At 58.3% G+C, this 21,109-nt stretch overlaps 1 protein-coding gene across 16 annotated transcripts in view; it reads right to left on the bottom strand.

The window, feature by feature from the left end:
• PITPNM2 (phosphatidylinositol transfer protein membrane associated 2) overlaps nt 1-21,109 on the bottom strand; it is a 139,117-nt gene that overhangs the window by 2,958 nt on the left and 115,050 nt on the right. For 8 of the 16 annotated variants that reach the window (XR_008664027.1, XR_008664026.1, XM_055321968.1 and 5 more), the window contains 21 exons: nt 18,914-19,141; nt 16,141-16,449; nt 15,091-15,186; nt 12,722-12,826; nt 12,447-12,517; nt 9,430-9,677; nt 8,846-9,035; nt 8,602-8,721; nt 7,885-8,102; nt 7,250-7,428; nt 5,957-6,127; nt 5,281-5,430; nt 4,067-4,231; nt 3,181-3,342; nt 2,195-2,343; nt 1,746-1,862; nt 1,320-1,436; nt 1,056-1,204; nt 813-962; nt 292-475; nt 83-211 (listed from right to left, as the gene is read on the bottom strand). Coding sequence is in view for 14 of the 16 variants with exons in the window: in XM_055321968.1 (XP_055177943.1) it covers nt 83-211; nt 292-475; nt 813-962; nt 1,056-1,204; nt 1,320-1,436; nt 1,746-1,862; nt 2,195-2,343; nt 3,181-3,342; nt 4,067-4,231; nt 5,281-5,430; nt 5,957-6,127; nt 7,250-7,428; nt 7,885-8,102; nt 8,602-8,721; nt 8,846-9,035; nt 9,430-9,677; nt 12,447-12,517; nt 12,722-12,826; nt 15,091-15,186; nt 16,141-16,449; nt 18,914-19,141 (3,407 nt within the window). In the remaining 2 variants the exon portion in view is untranslated. The other 8 variants (XM_055321972.1, XM_055321970.1, XM_055321974.1 and 5 more) reach the window with 4 other exon arrangements.

Genomic DNA, 21,109 nt, shown 5'->3' on the forward strand with positions numbered 1-21,109 from the left:
GCAGTGAGGAAGGTGGACGTCACGGAGCCGGGCTCTGGGGGGCTGGTCCCCCGGGGCTGCCCACCACGGCTTGCCCGCTTACCTGGCACTGCTGCTGCAGCTTCTTGGTGGGCCGGCCCACGATGTAGATCTGCATGGGGGACAGGCTGATGGAGCTGTAGACTGCCACGTCCTTGGTGGAGCCGTAGGCCGCGTGCACGCGCAGGTGCAGCTGTGGGTGAGATTGGCGTGGGCACCGGCACAGCCCTCCTGCCCCCAGCCCTGCCCCAATCCCTTGCGCCTGGGACCCACCTCAGAGATGAGCAGCTTCAGGAAGTTGGCCTTATGCCGTAGCGGGTCATGCACCAGGCCATCACAGAAGGACACCACACCGTGGGGGAAGTTGTGCTGGGCCAGCCATGCCACCACGCGCTGCTTCTGCATGTCAGGCCGGCCCGTCACATAGATGATGAGGTAGCCCAGGTCCTGCCAGTGCCTAGGGCGGGGGGGTGAGGCCTGGGTGTCCCATGGTGGCCCCATCCTCCCTCCTGGGCCACCCTGTCTCCTTGCCCAGCCAGTCTCTACTTGAGCCCTTGAAGAGTGCATCTCTGGGCTAAGGAGAAACATTAACAGCCACGAGGACAGTCACCCAGGTCACACAGTCCCCAGGGATGCCTTCTACAACAGGTGTCACTGTCTTGTTAGGAGTCCCACTTCTTGGGTGAGCAACTGCCAAACGTCCCCTGCCCTGGTGCCCAAAGTCCTCCCCAGCTTGGCCTCTGGGAGCTTCCTGCCCCTGAGCCCACCCACTGTGCCCCTTGGGGGTCACTCACCGCACCACGTCCACAGCCCCAGCCCGCACTTTGGGGTCGCTGCCCATGATGGACACACTGGCGGCAAAGGAGCCATCAATACTGAAGACCACAAACTCTGTGCCTTTGGGCAGCACGGTGATGTAGCTGTCAGCAAACGTGTGGTCTCCCCTGGGAGAGGGGAGCGCATTAGAACCCCTTAGACACCTTCTTCCTGCCTCAGAGGCAGGTGGCTTGGGTTGCGCACTCCCTAGAGGCACGTACCTGACCACCATCTTGATGGGGTAGACGCCCACACCCAAGCGGTGGGTCTCGGGGATGGTGTAGGAGACCCGCCCACTGCTGTTGGTCACCAACGTGTCCAGGTACAGCCACTCGCCCGAGGGTGGCTGCATCATGATGTGCACATCCACCTGGGAGCCGGGCAAGCTGGTCATGAACGGGCTGGGCCCCAGGCCTCCCTGACTCCCTACTCCCCAGCCGGAGGGAGGCAAGGCAGGGGCTCCTGCAACTTCCCCATGTCCTCACCTTCTCCCCAGTCAGAGTGACCATATCCAGGGGCCCATACATGAATCGGCCCGTCAGAACCTGTGGGCCATCCTCGTTGGCGACTGCGTCATTGATCCGGTGGTTGGCGGTCACATTCTGGGGACATAGGGAGTGAGGCTGGTCAGGGTAGGAGATGGAAGGAGGGCCGGGATCTCCTGGGCCTGGTGGGTGAGCATGGGCTGAAAGCCAGATGGCCCAGGTTCAAGTCCAGCTCAGCTATTTGACCTGCATGGCCTTGGCACACTTCCCCGTCCATACGTGGGGTAAGAGCTCCGATCTCACAAACTGAGGGTTAAGTATGAGCATGTTTCTCTGTGACTTGGTTTCCTTGTCTGTGACAGGTTGTCTTGTGAGGATTCAGTAGGACAACAGATGTGGGGCCCGCGAGCCTGGACGCCTCCTCACCCTCAGCTTCACATGGGTCCTCTTGCGCTGCCACTTCTCTCTTGGCTTTGAGGGGGTGAACACTGAAACCTCCTTGCCATCCAGCTCCAAGATGCTGGAGTTGTCATGCCTCATGACCTGGGAGGGGAAGAAACAGGCCATGGGACACTCTCAAGCCTGTGGCTGCCTATTCTAGTGGCCCTAGGAGCCAGAGACAGCAACCTGTGAGGGGTTGGGGAACACTCTTCAACCCACTCCACTCTACCCTCTGGTCCCCCCAAATTCACATGTCTTCTGAATGCACACAAACGTTCACCCCAGCCTGGCACCTGCCAGGGTTCCTCCGTCTTGCTTGCTCTGTAGTCTGACACACCTCCCCCCCTCATCTATGATGTGGGGCCATGTCAGCAGTGGTGTCACCTGGTCCTTGCGTGAGGCCCCAGTGCTGCTGGCAGTGGGCCCCAGGGTACCTGTCTCAGCAGGAAGGAGACCACATCTGTTGACTCCCAGTAGCTGGCGTGGAAGAGGTGGGGCAGGGCCACCGTGGGGAAGGCCGTCAGGGCATCAGGGCAGTACAGGGCATAGTCGATCCGCTTCTGACCCCACCATTTTGCTGCAACTGCCAGGAGGAGGGCCTTGACTGGGTTGGCCCTCAGAGGGTTGCCAGGCCCCTCGGGCTCAGCTCAGCCCAAAGGCTAGACAGTCTCCTGGTCATCTGACCAGGAAGAAGGGCTGCAGCCAAAGCAAGCCTCCTCCCCAGCTAGGTGACAGGAGGGAGCGGGGAGGGCACAGGACTCCAGGATAGCATGCGAGCAGCCAGGGGCCCTGGGATGAGGGCGGGGAGCCTCCATGTGTGAACTTAGGGGGAGGAGACAATCCTGGCTTGGAAGCAGGTCTATCCCTGGTCCTGTTGCTGACCCTGGTGACCCCCTATCCTGCCCTCCACCGCCCCCGATGTCCTCTCCAGGCCTCTCCTGCCCCCCCTCTGCCCTGCAGGCCTCAGGCTAGTGAAAGGCTTTGTAGGGGTGAACCCCAGGGCAAGGCCTGATGTCCCCTCAGCACCTGGGAGCTTGCAGCCCAAGTGTCAAGGCCTGGGTGTGAATCCTAGCTCCTACTCAGGGCTGGGAAACCGCCCCGGCTCCAGACAAGGGTTAAAAAGTGCCTTTCTGATGGCTGCATGCAAGAGATGCTCAGTAAATGGTGTCTGATGGGGGTCAGGGCTCTCCTGTGTTCTGCCTGAGGCCTGTTTGCTGCGCAGTCCCTTGGTCCCCACCCTCAGGCAACTCACAACCCCTCCACCTCCTCCCCATATTTGAGTGCTCCCAGCTCAAGCCTCTAGCTCCCTGGTTAGGCCTCAGCGGACAGGGCCTGGTGGTGAAATGTGCTTGGAAACAGTGAGTGACCCCGGTTATAGGTGGACAGCATGTGTGGGCAGAGGCCACGTGACACCCAGTACCTTCTCTGATGTCCAAGTCAGGGAGGCGGGGGGCCTGCTCCAGGCTGGGGCTCTCTTGCCCGGCCTGTGGGTGGGAGCCTGGGGTAGTGGGGGAGGGAGGGGGCAGGGCGAGCAGAGACAGGCGCCTGACGCTGGGGGTATGGCTGAGTGATGCCGGGGCCTCTGGGAAGCAAGAATAACAGGGCAGGGGTCAGCCATGCTGGGGCCACTAGGCTGTCATCAGAGGCCAGGAAGGATGCTGGGAAGAGTGCTGGGATCTCAGACCCTCCTTACAGAAGGATACTCATGCCAGCCTCAGCTCAGGCACCCCTGCTCAGCCAGATAGGCACCAATCACACGGTCAGGGAGGAAGGAGGGGCAGTTGGCCCTGGGGGCTAGAGAGGGTGACCTGGGCTCTGCTTCCAGCTGCTGAGAAGTTTCTGAGGAGCCAAGCAGTGGAGGAGGCCATAGAGGGACAGCCACGGTGAGTTCTTGCCTGCCTGGCTCCCCTTAGCTGCCCCCCCTGGCTTGTCCAGAAACGGCCCACAGCTTTTTCCTCAGGGAGCCCCAACCCCCCTGGGGCTAAGACCCCTCCTCCCAGGCCCATGGCCTCCCACCTGAACTTGGCTCTACTGGGGTACCCCTTCCAGTGCTCCCTCCCTCCAGAGTCCTCTATGGACATTTGGGGCCCTTGTAGGTATTGAGCAGCACCCCTGGTCATGACCCACCAGCGCCCACAGTGTCCTTCCCAGCTGTCTCCAGACACTACCAACTCTCCCTGGGTTGGGGGAGTGTGTGTGTGTGTGTGTGTGTGTGTGTGTGTGTGTGTGTTGGGGGGGTACAGACCCCTCACTGTGACAGAGGGGAGGGTGCAGGGAGGGCAGGCCCCTGACACCACTTCACTCACTCTGGGCAATGCTGGATGCTGTGTAGCTCTCGGCCATGCCCGACACCTGGCTGGCAATGCTGATCTCACTGGCTCGGCGGAAGCCTCGGGTGGTGGGGGCGGCACTGGGCGAGGAGGGGGCCACATGCTCTTGAAAGACCGTGTTGTGGGTCTGGAGTGCGTCTGCTGCAGGTAGACAGGGACAAGACCAGCAGTAAGAGAGGGCCCACCCCAGCCCAGCCCCCCAATGGGCCTCCGGCCCCCCTGGCCCCCCGAGCAGCGGGAGGTCGGGCCCTGTGTGCCCCGGGCTGGGTGGGCCAGAGCTGAGGCTGTGCCGGCAAGGCTGACACCTCCAGCTGCAGATGAGCTGTGGCATCTGAGCACAGCTGGCAGTGAGGACGAGACCAAGCGTGCCAGGACTTGCCTGCTCAGGGCCGAGAGGGCAGGGCACAGAGCTGAGGCAGGAGGGAGGGAGGGCTGGGGCAGGGCTGGACAGACAGACTGACACAGATACAGTAGGTGGGGAGGCAAGGCGGCCAGGCTCACGCCCCCCCTGGCCACCCATCTTACCCAGCACACAGCTTCTGATCTTGGCTAGCCCTCCCAGCCTCAGCCTGGCAGGGTCTGACTACAGCACACTGGCTGGGTTGAGGGGTGCTAACGGGAGGGACTCAAGTGGCCTCCGGGGGATGCCCAGTGCTGGGGACTGAGGATGAGGCCACATCCCTGTACGGCCCTCACATAGGCCACACTGAGCCAGCTCTGAATGGGTGTCTGTGGACAAAGGCAGGGAGAGTGGGGCTCGGCTAGAGGGCCAGTGTGCAGAGGGGGCGCGTGAGGTGCTGGACTCCCTCAGGGAGGGAAGGAGGGGGACCCTGGGATCCACCCCTCACCAGGATCAGAAGCTTCCCCTGGGGATCAGATGAGATGAGGCTTGAGGCCTCACCCATGTCCTGGCTGCCCCCACCAGCCTCACAAGTGGGGGACAGAGCTTTTGGAATGACAGCCATGCTAGGTGACTCTGGGGTGACCTCTCCTCCCTCTGGGCTCCTAGGCTCTCGGTGTGCAGAGAGGGGGCACCAGGGCCTGATCCTGAGGACTGGTCCTGTCTGGTCTCCGTGGGATGCCACGGTCCCACAGACTCCAAGTGGCCAAGGAGGGCATGGAAGCCCCTGAGGACAAGCAGTCAGCCAGCGAAGCAGACGCCACCACGAATGAACGGGGGTGTTACAGACACTCAGCACAGCCCGGGCTCGGGCGGGGCCCGTCTTGCCAGGTGAGCGCGGGAACAGGGATACTGGTTTCCAGGAAGCCGTCCCCTGGGGGGAGAGGGGCCAGGGGCCCGCCCTCCAGGACCAGCTCAGGGTTTCTCTGCACTGTCTCGACTGGAGGCAGATGGGAGAGAACAGACAGGACAAGAACAGACACTCGCGCGGGCAGTCGGGACACGCTCCTCCGACACAGACACATGGGGCTCCTCCAAGACCAGGATGGATAGGATGCTGGGACACACTCCAGGGTGGGGGGATGGGGACTGCCCGGGAAAGGCCAGGAGTGGGGCGATGAGCAGCCCTTGCACAAGTACCCTACTCTGACCCACTCTGCAGCCCCCCCCCCGGTCCTGTGACCCCTAGCTGGCCGCTGCCACCGTGGGTCCCCATGCAGAGCCCCACTAGGTCCTTGGCTCTGCCTCAGGCCACGGGAGGGGATCCTTCCCAGTCTGCCACCTGGCCCCAGGGGTGAGGCCCCATTATCCCCCCCTTGCTGGGGTGCCTGGGGCCGATGCACCCGTACTACACTGGGTGTCCAGTCTCCAAGAGGAGCGCAGTGCAGGCTGCCCCCTCCTGCCTGCAGGGACCCCAGGCGCGCCCCACCCCGGCCCGGGGCCCCCCCGCCCCCAGCGCCTCTCACCCAGCAGCGTGGAGCAGCCGTCCCCCAGCGGGTAGCGCTGGTAGCGGGGGATGCTGAAAGGCGGCAGGGCGTGGAATCTCCGCTCCAGCAGTGGCTCTAGGCGAGAGGCCGACGGGTCCGCGGGGTGGAAGAGGTTGTAGACTTGCTGGCAGGCTGGCCGCAGCTGGAAAACTGAGGGTGGGGGGCAGGTGGGATGGCAGGGCCTTAAGGAGGCGGGGTCCACAGCAGGAGGAGTGGGGTGGGGCAGCCGAAAGTGTGCCCCTAGGATTTGGCATCAGTCTGTTTATTCACCAGAATGTTTAGAATTGAGTGGAGCCCTTGGCTGCGATGGGGCTGCTACTCTGAGCACATTGTGGTTGTTGGGGAGATTAGGCGAGCGTAAGGATAAAAGAGCAGTAACAGACGCCTCACTTTTAAACACACACACATAGGAACAGGTGCTATATGTTTTGAAATCCCCCCGCCATTTAACACAAAAATACGGACCAACACTTTTACTTCTAGTACACTCCATCGTGCACCTTGCCAGGATTTATTCAACCAGCGCCCCCCCCCCCCACTGTCTGTGGAGGGATGTTTATAGTGGTTCTGGTTTTTCACAATTACAGATGATGTCACCATAACATCACTGTCCCTGAGTCTTTGTCCACTTATATATAAGCCACCACTTACTTGCCCTTGGACAAGTGTCTCTGAGCCTCAGTTTCCCCCTCTGTAACCTAGGGATGTAAATTGGGCCCTGCACGGCTCCCTGGGCCACACTGGCCGATCCCAGGGGACCTTGCAGGGACTGCTGCTCTAACAAGCTGCTCAGCTGGCACGTCACACCTCCTTGTCCCTGTGGCCATAAGGAGGGTCCCTGGAGCAGCGTGGCTGTGGCCCTTCTGGGACTGGAAGGCCAGATACCTAGGAGGATTTGAGGGTGCCCAGCTTCCAATCTCTTCCTTATGGGAAGACTTTGGGCCCAGGAGACAAGGTGTGTGTGTGTCCATCTGATATCAGACAGCCCCTTCCCTTCTGGACCTCAGCTCCCAGAGGTACCTTGAAGACTCAGTGGAGCAACAGCGGTCAAGAGATAAGGGCTAGACATTTTGCTGCTGGAGTTGGACCAAAGGAGAGCAGAGAGCCTATGCTGGGGCGGGGGGGGGGGTACACAGGGCGGGGGCAGTGCAGAAATGAGGCTGATGCAAGAGGGGCCTGGGATGTGGCCATGGCCTTGTGACAGGGATCCACTGAGACCCTCAACCCAGTACATAGGCCCCCTGCCCCGTCCCACCACTGTAGAGCTCTCACCATCAAGGGTAGGGATGACGGTCTTCCTCAAGGCCAGGACCAGCCCCAGCGGGCACCCAAAGAGGAAAAGATCTGCGATCTCAAAGTCAAATTTCCCCACGGCCCCTGAGCCATCCAGCATGGTGGAGCTGCTCGAACGGCGGGAGCTGGGCTCGTTCCTCAGCACACTGGCATGGAGGCTGCAGATGGGGGTCACACCACACACCCTCTCAGCACCAGCCTGCCCTCAGCCTTCTAAAGGAAGCCCCCCAGCGGTCACCAGGCCCAAATGAGGCTTGGCCCCTGTGTTGTCCTGCAGATGTGGCTGCCCAGTGCCTACTGGGACACCCCTGGGGACAGCTGGTCCCAACCTCTCTTGGGGTGCCACTGCCTTTGGAACAGCCACCCCTGATCAGTTCTGTCCCCTGGCTCTGCCCAATCCCCGGACAACCTGTTCCCTTGGGCTCAGGGTGGCCTTTGTTGTGTAAGACCCCTGCTGCACCCAGCAAGCACTTTCTCCTGGATGAAGAGACATGGGCTTGTCTGGGTCTCCCAGGACCTCGTTAGCAATTGGCGTGACCTGGTTCACAAGTCCCCCTTCTCACCTGGCCACAAGCCTCGTGGGCTGACCCTCAGGCCCCACGGACCCCACCCACCTGGATAGGAAGGCCTGGTGCTGTTGGATGGTGTCCAGCTCATAGGTGGATGAGTCGCTCCTCTTTCGGGGCCACTGCCTTTTGGGGTCCTCAACACCATTGCTTCGGGGAATATCAATGTTGCTGCGGCTTAGGTGCCGGCTGCTCTCCAGGCCACCACTGCCACTGGCGCCATGTGCCGCATTGACCAGGGTGCCGGGGGACAGCAGGTCAGTGTCCTGGAACAGCCCCATGCAGGCTCACTGCCTGGTGGCCACTGCCTGGCCAGCCTTTCACCCACGCCAGAGAGGGCAAAGCCCTGTCCCCCAGGGGCCCCACTGTCCTCCCGGACCACTGCCTGAGTCCCAACAGCCTTTGTGCCTGCCTGAGCTGGCCACCTGGATCTCTGCTCTGATCTCCCACTGATCTCACTGCCCTACCTGGTCCACCCAGGCCATTTGCTGCTCCGCCTCAGAGGAACCTCAGATCCTCTCCTGCTGGGAAGTGCAGAGGGGCCAACCCACTACACCTCCCAGGATCAGACCTCAGTCTGGGGCAAACCCTGCGGAAGCTTCATGTACATGAGGCTGTGTCCTGCTACAGCTGCTCACCTGCCCCACACACCTGCCCCGTCAGCTCTGGGCACCTGTGCTCCACCCTTCCCTTGCTGGGGCTAAAGGGTTGATATAGTTCTCATCCTGGAGTTCCCCTGCCCTGGGGGCCGTGGGAAGCTGGTACCTGCACGCTGGCCACACTGCCCCGACGGCTGCTGCTCTGACTCTCAGACACTGGCTGGCTGCTGTAGCATAAGGCATCGAATGCCAGGATGCCTCCCACACAGTCCCCAATGAGGCAGATCTAGAGAGGGAGAGACCCCAGAGGCCTGAGTACCTGCCCTGCTTGCTGGGGGTGCTAGCCAGGGAGGGTCATCACCCCCTGCCCTGCAGGGTTTCCTTCTTCCCTCCCCCACCCCACGACTCACCTGCCCACTGAAGGTCATGCCCTCCTGGGACTTGATGAAGTCCCCGTAGGCAAGGTTGGCCCGCTGAATCACTGTGGCAATCGCCTCCTGGTACTGGGGTGAGGAGGTGGCCAGCAGGGGCAGGGCAGCCAGGGGGATGTGGTCCTGGCTGCTGGACAGACAGCCTTCATCGTGGCTGTAGGGGCTGAGGCTGGGGGAGGGTGCTCGATCAGGAGAGGGCAGACAGCCTCAGCTCAGCCCAACGGGCCCTCTCCCCAACCAGAGCAGCAGGCCTGGAGTTCCTGCCGCTTGAGAGCCTCAGGGGTGACTCGGCAAACCTCATGAGGCCACTTCTGGGCCAGGCCCTGGAAGCCTGGGTAAGAGGGCCGGGGAGCACGGCCTTGTGTCTCCAAGGCAGGTCAACACCCCCACATCACAGATAGGGCAGCTGAGGCTCAGTCTTGGGCCTGGGACCCCTCCTCTGTAGGTTCTGTCACCTTTGGACAGAATGGGCTGGATGGTAATTATGGATATGGAGATGGGGGCCAGTGTTGGGGGAGTGGCCTGACCCTCAGGGGTGGGTGGTCTGGGTGTCATGAACTCACTTGGAGACAAGGGCGAAGGCATCGGAGCAGATGGGTGGGCAGGGCACCAGGCGGATGGAGAGGCGGCCCAGGGCACTGGGGTAATGCACACGCATGACGGTGTCGAACACGGTGGCAATGGTGTTGGCGTCGCCCTGCTTGGAGCTGGGGTCTCCAGTGCCCGTGTCCAGGATGGTCCCTCCATGCAGCACCAGCAGCAACACGTGGATTGTGGAGGCCGGCGCAGCCAGGGGTGGGCTGACCTCATCCTGCGCAGGTTGGCGGGGCGTCAGCTCCCCGCTGGGCCCCTGTCACCCCAGAGGGAGGCCCATCTGGCCCATTGCTCCCTCTCCGAAGGCCCATTTCAGTTCCTCAGCTATAGGGCCGGGTGCTGGCCATCTCGACCCCTTCCCCTGGGGAGGCCGAGGTGATTTCATCCTCCCCATGAGCACCCTGCTCCCATCAGCCACCCTCCAAAGCACAGATTCCACTTCCCATCAGGGGGCCCAGGCGGCAGATTCCAGCCTTGGTGAGGAGGCACGAGGCCATCCTACGTGGGCCTCTGTAGCCTGCCTGCCCTCCGTGCATCTGCACCCAAGGCAGCTTCAGCCTGGGTGGGCGATGACCCCAGGCACTGGACCTGCAGCTCTGAGCTCCCCCCATCCACACAGGGCTTCTCTTTTACCCTCTGTGCTGCTATTCCCGGACTCTCTCCAAGACCAAGGTCTCCAAGCATCTTAGAGCAGAGAGGGAATGCAGGTGTGCCGGTCTGAAACCCCGTAATTTGGGAGAGGTCAGTATTTCACTTCCTGCCGGTCAGGCCTGCATGTGAGGTCAAAGTCAGCCCTGAGACTTGCACACATTTGCACGGGGTATGGAACTGTTCCATTATAGCTGAGGTGGTCGTGGCCCAGAGAGTTCAAGAGATTTGCCTGATGTTACACAACACATCAGTGCCAAGCTGGACTGGAACCCAGAGCTTCTGCCACCAGTTCAGTTGTCCTCCTGCCAACCCTGGCTGTGGCCCCATCCCCAGGAGTCTTTCTCCACCTTAACTTGTGGTATGTGGCTAGGGGAACTAGGACCAAGAGAGGCCCCTGCTGAGTACCTGCCATGCCCATATCATGTCCACGCGTGTGGAGCACAAAGAGAGGGGCTGAAGACAGAGGCCTATCCCTAAGGAACCAGGGAGACAGACCAAGGTGCTGAGGCCATCTGGAAGGCCCATGTGGGGACAACCAGCCCTGACCTAGCCATGGATGGTGTGCGGGGGGTGGGGGCAGCAGCAGCACCCAAGTGTCAACACAGTCCAGGCAAGGAGTGGGCAGCACAGGCCCTGGGCTCAGGGGCTGGTGAGGCTGCCAGGAAACGCAAGGGAATGGGCTGGCCCAGGAGCCACTGAGCAGTGAACAAGGCCGGCAGGCTGGTGGGTGGTACTGGGTCCGGAGCCAAGGCGAGATGGGCTGCCTCCTCCCCGAGAGGCGGCCAGTCATTGGCCAGCTGTGGGCCCTGGGGCCTGGGCAGGAACACATGCCCAGCAGAGTGTGGGAATGATTCCTGTCTCCACATGAGGACTGCCCACCACTGGCCCTCCTGGGCAGGGCAGGGCGGGGCAACCAGCTGCCCAGATTAGCAGCCAGGAGGAACTGCCACATTGTCCCAAGGGCTTGCTTATCAATAAGGCTGGGGAGGGCCTCAAGGAAAGAATATCTCAGGGCAGTCTCACCATCACTCAGTTAGACAGAGGGAGCCTAGCATCCCTCAGAAACCCAGGACGGGCTAGGGTGGGGAGTGAGAGCCCTGTGCCTGTCTTCTGAGACCTAGTGCTAGAGCTTGGGATTGCTCTGGGACTCCCAGAGGCCAACTGGAGACATGGCTCTCCTTCCATTCATGCCTGCTACCGGGGCTCGCCCCACCTGAGACTCAGACTAGAGCCCTGCAGGAACAGACTCAATGGAGGGTGGAATGTGGCAGTGGGCCTGAGAGCCGTGGGGCCAGCTCTGGAGAGCCAGGGGGTCCCTGTCAGTGTCTCTAAAAAGCCGTACCCTCTCCACAAGGCTGGGAGAGGAGGCTCCGGTTTGGGGGCTATTGCAAGCCAAGGGATCTGACTCTGGATGGCGGTGCCCCAGAATCAGCGCTGGGTTCCAACACACATCCCGAGGCAGATTTCGAGCCCGAGGCCCCTTCTGCTCCTCCCAAGGGGGCTGTCAGAGCTGTGTGCACCCTAGGTGGGGAGGGGGCTCCATTTGCTTTGTCTCACCATCAGTCAGCAATTGCAAATCAACTCCCCTCATCCCGGTTTGCCTTCTAAAAAGCCCACATTGACCTCAGACCTCAAAGCTGAAAACCCTGAGTTGGGGAGGGCGGTGTGGACGCTGCTTCCTCTCCCTGGCACCTGCTCCAGGCTCCCCAGGGGTCCCAAGTTCCCAAAGGTGCTGTCTCCACCTTGGGCAGCTTGAGGCCAGAGCAGCACAGTGACCACTGTGTGTGACAGCCCCGCCCCGTGCAAACAGCTCTGACCACCCACAGCTGGAGGAGGACAAGGGGTGTGAGCTCTGTGCAAAGAACCCCCGAAGCGGACACAGGCGCTCTACAAGGCAGCTTTATTGGACACTGAGAGCCCTGCGAGTCCCTGGCGGGGCAGCGGCCGCCAGCCGCATCACTTCTGCCTAGATGGTGTTCGCTTCCTCCCCTTTCATCTGATTCTCTTCAGCAAACGCAGAAAGGCTGGGTACAAGGTGAAGATCTTTTTTTTGGTCTGGAATTTACAAGTTTCTCATTTCACTTTCCACAGGTGGAGCTGGGTCAAGACCTTCTCTGGGGGCCGTCTGCAATCCCTGTTGGTTCTGGGGGATGGCGGGGCAGGGAGGGAAGGAGGCCCGGGGCCCCTCTCTGATGGCACCTAGGCCACTGCAGTTATGTGGCAATGAGTGCCATGTTCTGCCTCGGCGGCCCCACATGACCACAGCTCCCTCCCTCTGCAGCCCTGGGGCCCATGGGCAGCACAGCCCCTGGGCCTCTGTCCCTGGGGCACCCACCTCAATGATGTTCAGCTGCTCCACACTGGAAGCCACCCTGAATTCAGGGGCGCTCTGGCGGTATAGACCGTCTGCAACACAGAAGCAGTGGGTGCCGTGAGCAGAGGAGCAGCCGGGCAGTGCTAGGCCAATGGGGCAGAGGCAGTGACCCTGACAAGTGGTGCCCTGGGGACTCCCAATCCCCCTGGATGCCCAGCACTGCACAGGAGCTGGGTCAGAGAGAAGAGGCCTTGCCTCTGCAGCCCACCCCCACCAGCCACCCCCAAGTCAGGTACCCTGTGTATCCTCCGGCTCAGGACTTTCAATTTTGTCCATGAGGTCATTGGAGCTCCACTTGGTGATGTCCTTGGGGAATATTTCTTCTGAATCAGACAGGTCCTCTGGGGAAGAGAGAGGAGGGCTTCAGCACCCACTGGCTGCGGGCCTGAGGGGGCCTAGCTGTGGCCACTCTGGGGGCTCCCGCGCTTCTCTGGCCTGTGTTCGCTTCCATGCTTGCTTCTGCCCCTCGCCCCTCCCTTCCTTAGCAGGGCGGACACGTGACCGACGCCCTTGGCGCTTCTGTCTGACCTTTTCTAAAGCTTGTGATAATGTTCACACAACTTAAAATTCACCATCCAAACCACTTTAAGGTAGCATTTAGCACATTCACGATGCTGCACAACCACCACCTCCGTCTGGTTCCAGAACATTTCCATCTCCCCGAATGGAAACTTTGTACCCATTAGCAGTCACTCCCCACCCGCCTCTCCCCCAGTCCCTGGCGACCACCAATCTACTTTCTATCTCTATGGATTTGCCTGTTCTGGACATTGCACATAATGGGATCAAACAATGTGTGGTCTTTTGTGTCTGGCTTCTTTCACCGAGCGCCATATTGTCAAGCTCCATCCACGCTGTGGCAGGTGTCAATGCTTCCTTCCTTTTTATGGCTGAATCCTATTTCACTGCATGGTAGGACCACGTTTTGTTTCTCCACCCATCATCAGCTAATGTTCCTGACTCTTTTCAGCATCGACAGATGTACAGCCTAGATGGAAGCGTTGCTGTGAACACTTCCACCCGTTACTCCTCTTGCTGCTTTTTTTTTTTTTTAAAGATTTTATTTATTTATTCATAGAGACACAGCTAGAGAGAGAGAGGCAGAGACACAGGCGGAGGGAGAAGCAGGCTCCATGCAGGGAGCCTGATGTGGGACTCAATCCCGGGTCTCCAGGATCATACCCTGGGCTGCAGGCGGCGCTAAACCGCTGCGCCACCGGGGCTGCCCCCTCTTGCTGCTTTTATGAGAACTTTAGCCTGCTGGGCTGGAGGCAGCTGTAGGGGCTCTGGGTCCCTCCTCCAGCCATGCAGCAGGTTGGTGGGTGCTTCCCCGGCCATTGCCCCTCTGGCATCTCCTGCTTCATTAATTCTTCTCTCTTCCTGTTTTTTTTTTTTTTTTCTAAAGTTTTACATTAGATGTCTATTTTCCTCTAGTCAGGGACTCACAGCCAGGAGAGGATGCCCCTCTTGCCCTGGCTGGGGTAGGGTGGGATGCCCAAAACAGGTTTCCTCACCCTTGGGGAGGCCTGGAGTAGAGAAGGCAGCTCTCGATTCCCATCTCAGATCCCTTTTGCCTGGACACTGAGTTGCCAGGTTCCCCCTTGAGGACCAGCCAGTTAACTAAAATACCATAATCAGGTGGCTCCTCTGTCTGCTCTGGCCCATGGCTGCACATGAGAGAGGGCTCTAGCCTGCCCCTGGTCGGCTTAGTCCTGTGGGCAAGATTCTCCCCACTTCTGAGTCTGTGTGCTGGAAACCTATCTCTACAGACCTGTCTGCCAGCCAAGAAGAATGGCCAAGGTATGAAGCAAGTGAGAGTTCAGTGCAGCTGACCTTTGAACAACACAGGCTGGGGCGCCAATCCCCTCACATAGTCAAAAATCCACGTCAAACTTCTGATTCCCCAAAAACTTTACTAAGTATAGCCTATGTTGGCCAGAAGCCTTAGTGGACACATAAAGAGTCAATAAACACATATTTTGTGGGTTATATATATATACACACACACACATATGCATATATATTATATATCGTATTCTTACAATAAGATGAGCTAGAGAATAAAGTTATTAAGAAAACCATAAGGAAGAGAAAATACGTTTATGGTACTATGTTTATTGGAAAAAAAAATCCACATGGGAGTGGACTATGCAGTTCAAACGCGTGTTGTTCGAGGGTCAACTGTACCCACATCTATCCAGCAAAGGCATGTGATTCAGCAGGCTGTACGCTCACTGTGCTTATTTTGGGATTAGTGGGAAAATGGACGCTTTGCATATTTCTTGCTTGTTTGCATATGCAAAAGTTTCTACATTAGATGGACATCCATTTAACCAAGAAAAAAACAAGGTCGTTGCAGATTTAGAAAACTATAAGAGGCCATGTTTTTGTAAAGTTTCTTGTGGAAATAAACTCACATTTGGAACAAAGATTCCGTCTGAGTATAAATCCATTTGGGGGAGGGTGCTCCAGAGAACAGTCCCTACCTTCCAGGCCCAGTTTATACCCAGGGTAAGCCTGAAGCCCCAACTCCTAGTGACTCCATCTCATCCTCCACCCGACCCTCTCAGGTCCTCCCTCCCGGCCCCTGGGAAGAGCCCCGTACCATGAGCGTCGAAGTACTCGTCGTCTGAGCTCTCGTCTGAGTCCCGGGCGATACTCTGCATCCTCCACTCGGAGATGCTGTGGCGGGAAGGGCTGGCTGGAAGGCAAACCCACAGGTTGACTGACCAGCCAGCTGGGCTGGGCTCAGCAGGCAGAAAGCAAGCAGAGATTGATGGTGCTGGAGCAGGGCCAGGAGGGTTTGGGAGAGAAGGGAGGAGTGAGGCGCACAGTGACCCTAGCCCATCTCGGTGGAAGCTCCTGGAATGTTCAGGATGATCCCTCCCAGACCACCTGGCACAAGGTAGTTGTGTCCCAGGGAGGACAAGAAGTAGGAGGGAATCCGGTTTAAGGCCAGGACGTGCAGGCACTCAGGCCAGGATCTGCTCCTGTGATTTGACCAGGATCTGCCCGGGAGTGAGTCCCTTAAACTCTCCTGCAGCAGAGCAGACAGGCAGGTTGTGAGTGCTCTGTCAGGAGGTGAGTGCCGTAAAAGGTATCGACATATACACAGCCACAGATCCCTTCAGCATGGAGACGGGCAGCCTGGCATGGGGAAACTGGATTTGCAGACGGAACTCCTGGTTCTACATGGCATACCCTGTTTTTTTCCAAACAGCCACAGCACTTTTCCAAGAGTCCTCCCAACAAAGGCCTTTCTCAGAATCTAAAGGTTTTCATTCTCCTTCAGCCTGGCTCCCACCACAGCAGAGACGCCTACTGGATGTGCTGGTGGGACCTACCCCGACTCTGTCTCCTCCTGGGAACTCTGACTCCTGAGAGCTGTAGCTGTCTGGGGCCTAGGAGAGGCTGGGAGCTGGGTTCCCACTGGGCCAGCCTGTCTCACTTGGCCCTTGTAGGTGAGTCTGGGGGTACCTGCTGCGGGGAGGGCACCCTGGGCTCACTCTGAGCTGGGGTGCTACCTACCGGCAAAATGACTCTGATGCCCTACAGGTGTGGCCCACAAGGCTGGGAAGCAAGAGTCCATTTCTGGAATCAGAATTATCTGGCAGTGGCAGGGGTGAGGGCTGTCCCTGAGACCCCCAGTGCTCACCTCCCCGCTTAGATGACCGCGAGGACTTGGAGGATGTAGACCACTGTTTCTTGAGGCCCCGGCCTGCCAGGGGCTCCCCGCTGCTACTGCTGGGCTGGGGGTGCTCCCCAGGGGCCTGGGCCTGGCTGGCTTCGTCCTTGGCCAGTTCGGCAGCCTCTTCATCATCTTCATTGAACTGGGCCATCTTGCGGGACAGCATGAGCTGCGCTTCTTTCTCCAGCTCCCGGATGTTCTCCATATTGAGCCCGTACCACTCGTCCTGCCAGCACCAGGCCTGCCGGTGGGCCCTCACCATCACCTTCCGCAGGCCTGCCCCCAGGTGGTGGCGGTGGACAGGGGTTGGGGGGTGGGGGGTGGAGGGTGGAGGGAGAGAGACAAGAGAGATGGGCAGGGTTAGCCCCCAGGGCTGGGTGTGGGGCTGGGAGGCACCCCAAGTTTATACCCATTGTGTGGCTGTGGACAAATCACTGCCCCCTCCATGCCTCAGTTTCCCCATCTGCAAATGAGGGATCTGGCTGACAGATAGCCTCACGAGCTCTCAGTGGTTCTATAACCAGAGTAGAGGTGCCTCCCGAGGGAATGTGCCCACTCAGAAGCCACATTGAATTTTTGGGGGCTTCTGGCCCCAGAGGATGCTGAAGGAGGACTCCCTGACAACCTTCTCCCCATTACACTTTTCCTGTCAATTTTCCACATGGAAATCAAATTCTAGTTCAAAGTGGGTTAGTCTTTTTTTTTTTTTCCAAACAGAACATGTATACATATAAAATAAGATACAAAATAAGACAAAGTAAGTTATAGAAGACTGTATCATGCATATAAAATAACTAAAATGAGATCACTTTCAAGGTATAAAGGATAATAAAAGAGCTTTAGGGACAGAAGACAGATGGGGGTTGCCTTGGGCTGGGGGTGGGCGTGTGGGGGTGACTGTGAACATGAACAAAAGACTGGGGTGATGGAATGTTCTAGAACTGTGTGCATGACTCGGAATATACTGCCACTTATAGAACTGTCCTCTTACAAAGGGTGAATTACATGGTATGCCAAATTAGACCTCAATAGAGCTTGTTAAGTAAACATTAAGAAGAGGGGTGCCTGTGGCTCAGTCGGTTAAGCGTCCGCCTTCAGCTCAGGTCATGATCCTAGGGTCGTACCCCGCTTTGGGCTCCCTGCTCAGTGTGGGACCTTGGGGGGACTGTTGCCACCTCTCTCTCTGCCCCTCCCCTACACTTATGCGCACTCCCCTCAAATAAATAAATGAATAAAATCTTAAAAAAAAAAAAAGAAAAAAGAAAAAATTTAGAAGAGATAGAACATCATCCCTATTCACCCAGGGAGGAAGCAGACGTGACCAGAACCAGGGAGCCCTTGGATGGCCCTCCTGGACACATTCTCCTCTTGCTTGGTCCATCCTCAATTCTGCATCACTTACTTTTCTCTCCTGTTGTAGCACACAGATGTGTTTTCTTACACAACACGTTAGGCTGGTTTGCGTGTTGTTGCCATTTACATCTATGTGTCATGCTGTGTGTCTTTTCCTGCCACTTGCTGTTTTGGGTGAGTTTCAGGTTTGCTGCTGTATGCTATTTATTTGTTTGCAATACCACATTTTACTTATTCCTTCTTTTGCCATTGGGCCTTTGGCTCACTTTCATTGTTTGTCCACTTGGCTTTTTATAAATTTGCTACTCTGAACATTCTGGAATGTGTACAAGAGTTTCTCCAGGGAGCAAACCTGGGAGGGATGTCACTGGGTCTCAGGGCATCCATTTTTCACTTTCCTAGAGAAAGTGGAGCAGCCTTCCAAGTGGTGAGGCCATGTCATGTCCTCAAGCTGGTCTCTGGTGACCCTTCCACCTAGCTCAGGCCACTCTGTCTCCCCAGCAATCTTTCCTAAATCCCTTCACCCTCTGCTCCTGGGAGGGCACCCTCCTTCAGCCAGGACTGTCTATGTACCCCAAGGTCCTGGGCTGAGGCTTCAGGAAAACCACCCTTAGGTCCCACATTGAATAGACCATCTGCTTAGATGTCCCGGTTTGCTGCTCCAAGAATGTCAGCTCAGATCTTGGGCAGCTGAGAGGGGAGATCTGGGGTCAGGCCCAGCACTGGGTCTCCACTTCCTCCTCTAAAAGTGGGGGTGACATGGCTATCCTCGGTCACTGTGGGCTGATATGACACACGTGATGCACACTATCAATAGTGTGGCTCTGTTCACATCTAAACCGAAACCCTGGTTCTTGGAATCAAAAGATGTTTGCCCAGATGCCACTCCTAAATCTTGAGCTTTGGGCTGGGCCAGGCCCTTGGTCTTGATCTCATGCCATGACCTGGGGGGCAAGTAGGGAGCTGGGGGTGCTAGGGGAGAGAGGAGCCCCATGTTGGGCCCATTGGCTCATCTGCTTCCCTGAGCACCTGCTCCAGGCCAGGCTCCACGGTGTGAGGGCATCATGGTGTCCAAGACCCTCTGCCCCTGTAACATCCAGCCCATGGGGGACTAAGCAGCAGGGAGTCTTCTCTTGGGGCTGTTCCCTCTCAGGGGTCTGTACTGGGTACTCTAAACACAATGCAGCCCAGAGTGTCTGGGGGCAGGCCTTCGGGCTTCTTAAGGGGACAACCAACATACACTGCCTGTCATCTCTAGGTGCTTAGCAAGTGATCGAGATAAGCCCCGCAGGAAGCTGCACATGGGCTTTGGGTCATCTTTAGGGAAGAAGAGGGAAACAGAATCACGAATAGGCACGGAGAGAGGCAGCGGGAGAGGTGAGCTCACCCGTGTCATGGATGAACCTCTCGATCTTGGACTGCATGCCCCAATAGCGGAACTCCACCTTGCAGAGCTTGTAGGCACACATTATGGGAAACACCTGCTGCTTGTATTCCTCAATCCAATTGTCAGACAGGGGCCCCCGCTGTGTCTTGATCGAATGGAATAGCTTGGGGTCTTCTTCCATCTTATACTCGTTGGGGGGCACAGGGTCTTTGACGATGTCGATGAAGTCTGTGGGGAGAGTCCACCAGTGGTCACTTCTGCCCCATCTCCGCCCTAGAGCCCCTGTTAAGTTCCCTCCCCATGTTCCTGCCACTCCTAGATCCTCACAGGCCTCCAGGGCTCATAATGCTATAGGAGCAGACATGGGTTTGGGGTGCTGCTCTGGGCCACTCTGGCCTTGAGCATTCCCAACCTCAGGGCCTGTCTCCTCCCACGACTCTAAGCAGATAAATAAGGTGATGAACTGAGGGGGCATGAAGAGATGGAATTTCCATGGAGGACGTGAGATAGGACGGCAGGGTGGGGGGGTGGGGGCTGGTAAACAGAAGAGAAGGCTCATGAAAGCTTCCCAGAAAAGGTGGCATTTCAGCTCCAGGAGTGGAGCAGTGAAGCCAAGAAGGTCCCAGCAGCACAGAATGGGAGAGTTTGGGGAGCCGACGGAGAGTGTGGGGGTGGGGAAGGGAGGGGATGGAAGCTCTTCTCAGCAGGCTGGGTGCCCAGAGATACCCTGGGGTGGAAGAGGCACAATAGTCTACTTGTGGCTTTATACAGTGGCTTTATATAAAGTCATAGTGGCTTTAGGGCGGGCTGGCCTGCTAGGAACCCCTCATAGGTCAGAAGGGAGGAGACGGGCAGGAGGTGTCAGACTCCAGCTGGTCCTGAGAAGAACGGGTGGTGGAGGCCATAGGGCTGAGTGTTGGGAGACAGAATGAGGGGCTGGTGGGACCTGGTTGGGTGTGTGGTGGGGAACACTGGGAAGAGGATTAGCAGCAACTCTGGGAAGGACTCGGGCCGTCTCTTGTCCCACACTGCTTCCTCCTGCTGTGCCAGCTCCCAAGGCACGTGTGTGTTGCACAGGGTGGGGGACACAGTTGGGGTACATAAACCCCAGTATAGAGTTCGAGGCTCAGAGAGCCCTTTCCTGGGTGTGTGGGGATGTTGGCACCTGGAGGAGGGCCGCTCCGCCCTGACCAGGCTCTGGCTGTCTCGTCTCCCTTGCTCGCCGGCCTGCACTGAATCCAGGCTGGAGTTTGCAGACACAGATGTAGGCTCCACTGAGACCAGTAAGGGGTCAGGAGCAGCCCAAGGGCAGCGGCATCCGGGGAGGGGCAGATATCCTTTCCGGAGCAGACCACATGGTGGACTGTGTGGGCAGCCAGAGGTCACACAGGGCTGGGATGCAGATGAGTCCCATCACAGAGACTCGGGAACCACCCAGCAGGTGGCCTTCAGAGGGAGCCCACAGAGCTCAGGCTGCCTCTGAGGCTGGCTGGACCTGGGCTGGCAGAGGACCCCTACCATGCTGGGCCCGTCCACCCTGCTGTGGGTAGGACGTCTCCCCCATCCATGTCCAAATTCATGCGTTGGAGTCCTGACCCCCCAACTTCCTCAGAATGTGACCTTATTTGGAGATAATGCCTTTAAAGATATAACCAAATTAAAATGAGGTCATGAGGGTAGGCCCTACTCCACTGTGACTAATGTACTTAATAAAAAGGGGAATTTCAGACGCAGACCAGCACACAGGGAGGATGAAGGAAGATGAAGGAAGAGAAGAGAGTGGCTTTAGGGCGGGCTGGCCTGTTAGGAACCCCTCGTAGGTCAGAAGGGAGGAGATGGGCAGGAGGTGTCAGACTCCAGCTGGTCCTGAGAAGAACGGGTGGTGAAGGCCACAGGGCTGGGTGTTGGGAGACAGACGGGGGACTGGTGGGACCCAGATGAAGATGTGAAGATGAAGATGAAGGAGAAATTGGGGTGATGTGCTTCCAAGTCAAGGAACGCCACACAATGCCAGCAGCCACCAGAAGGCGGGGGGAAGGGCATGGGACAGGTTTTCCCTCCTCAGTGACCCCAGAAGGAGACGATCCCGCTGATACCCTGACCTGGGCTTCTGGCCTCCAGACTGTGAGACAAGCCGCCCCCCCCCCCCCCGGGTACTTTGCTGTGGCAGGCTGGGCAGACTGATACAGCTCTCAA

This window comes from Nyctereutes procyonoides, unplaced genomic scaffold (assembly GCF_905146905.1).
Source record: "Nyctereutes procyonoides isolate TBG_1078 unplaced genomic scaffold, NYPRO_anot_genome, whole genome shotgun sequence".
NCBI lineage: Eukaryota > Metazoa > Chordata > Mammalia > Carnivora > Canidae > Nyctereutes > Nyctereutes procyonoides.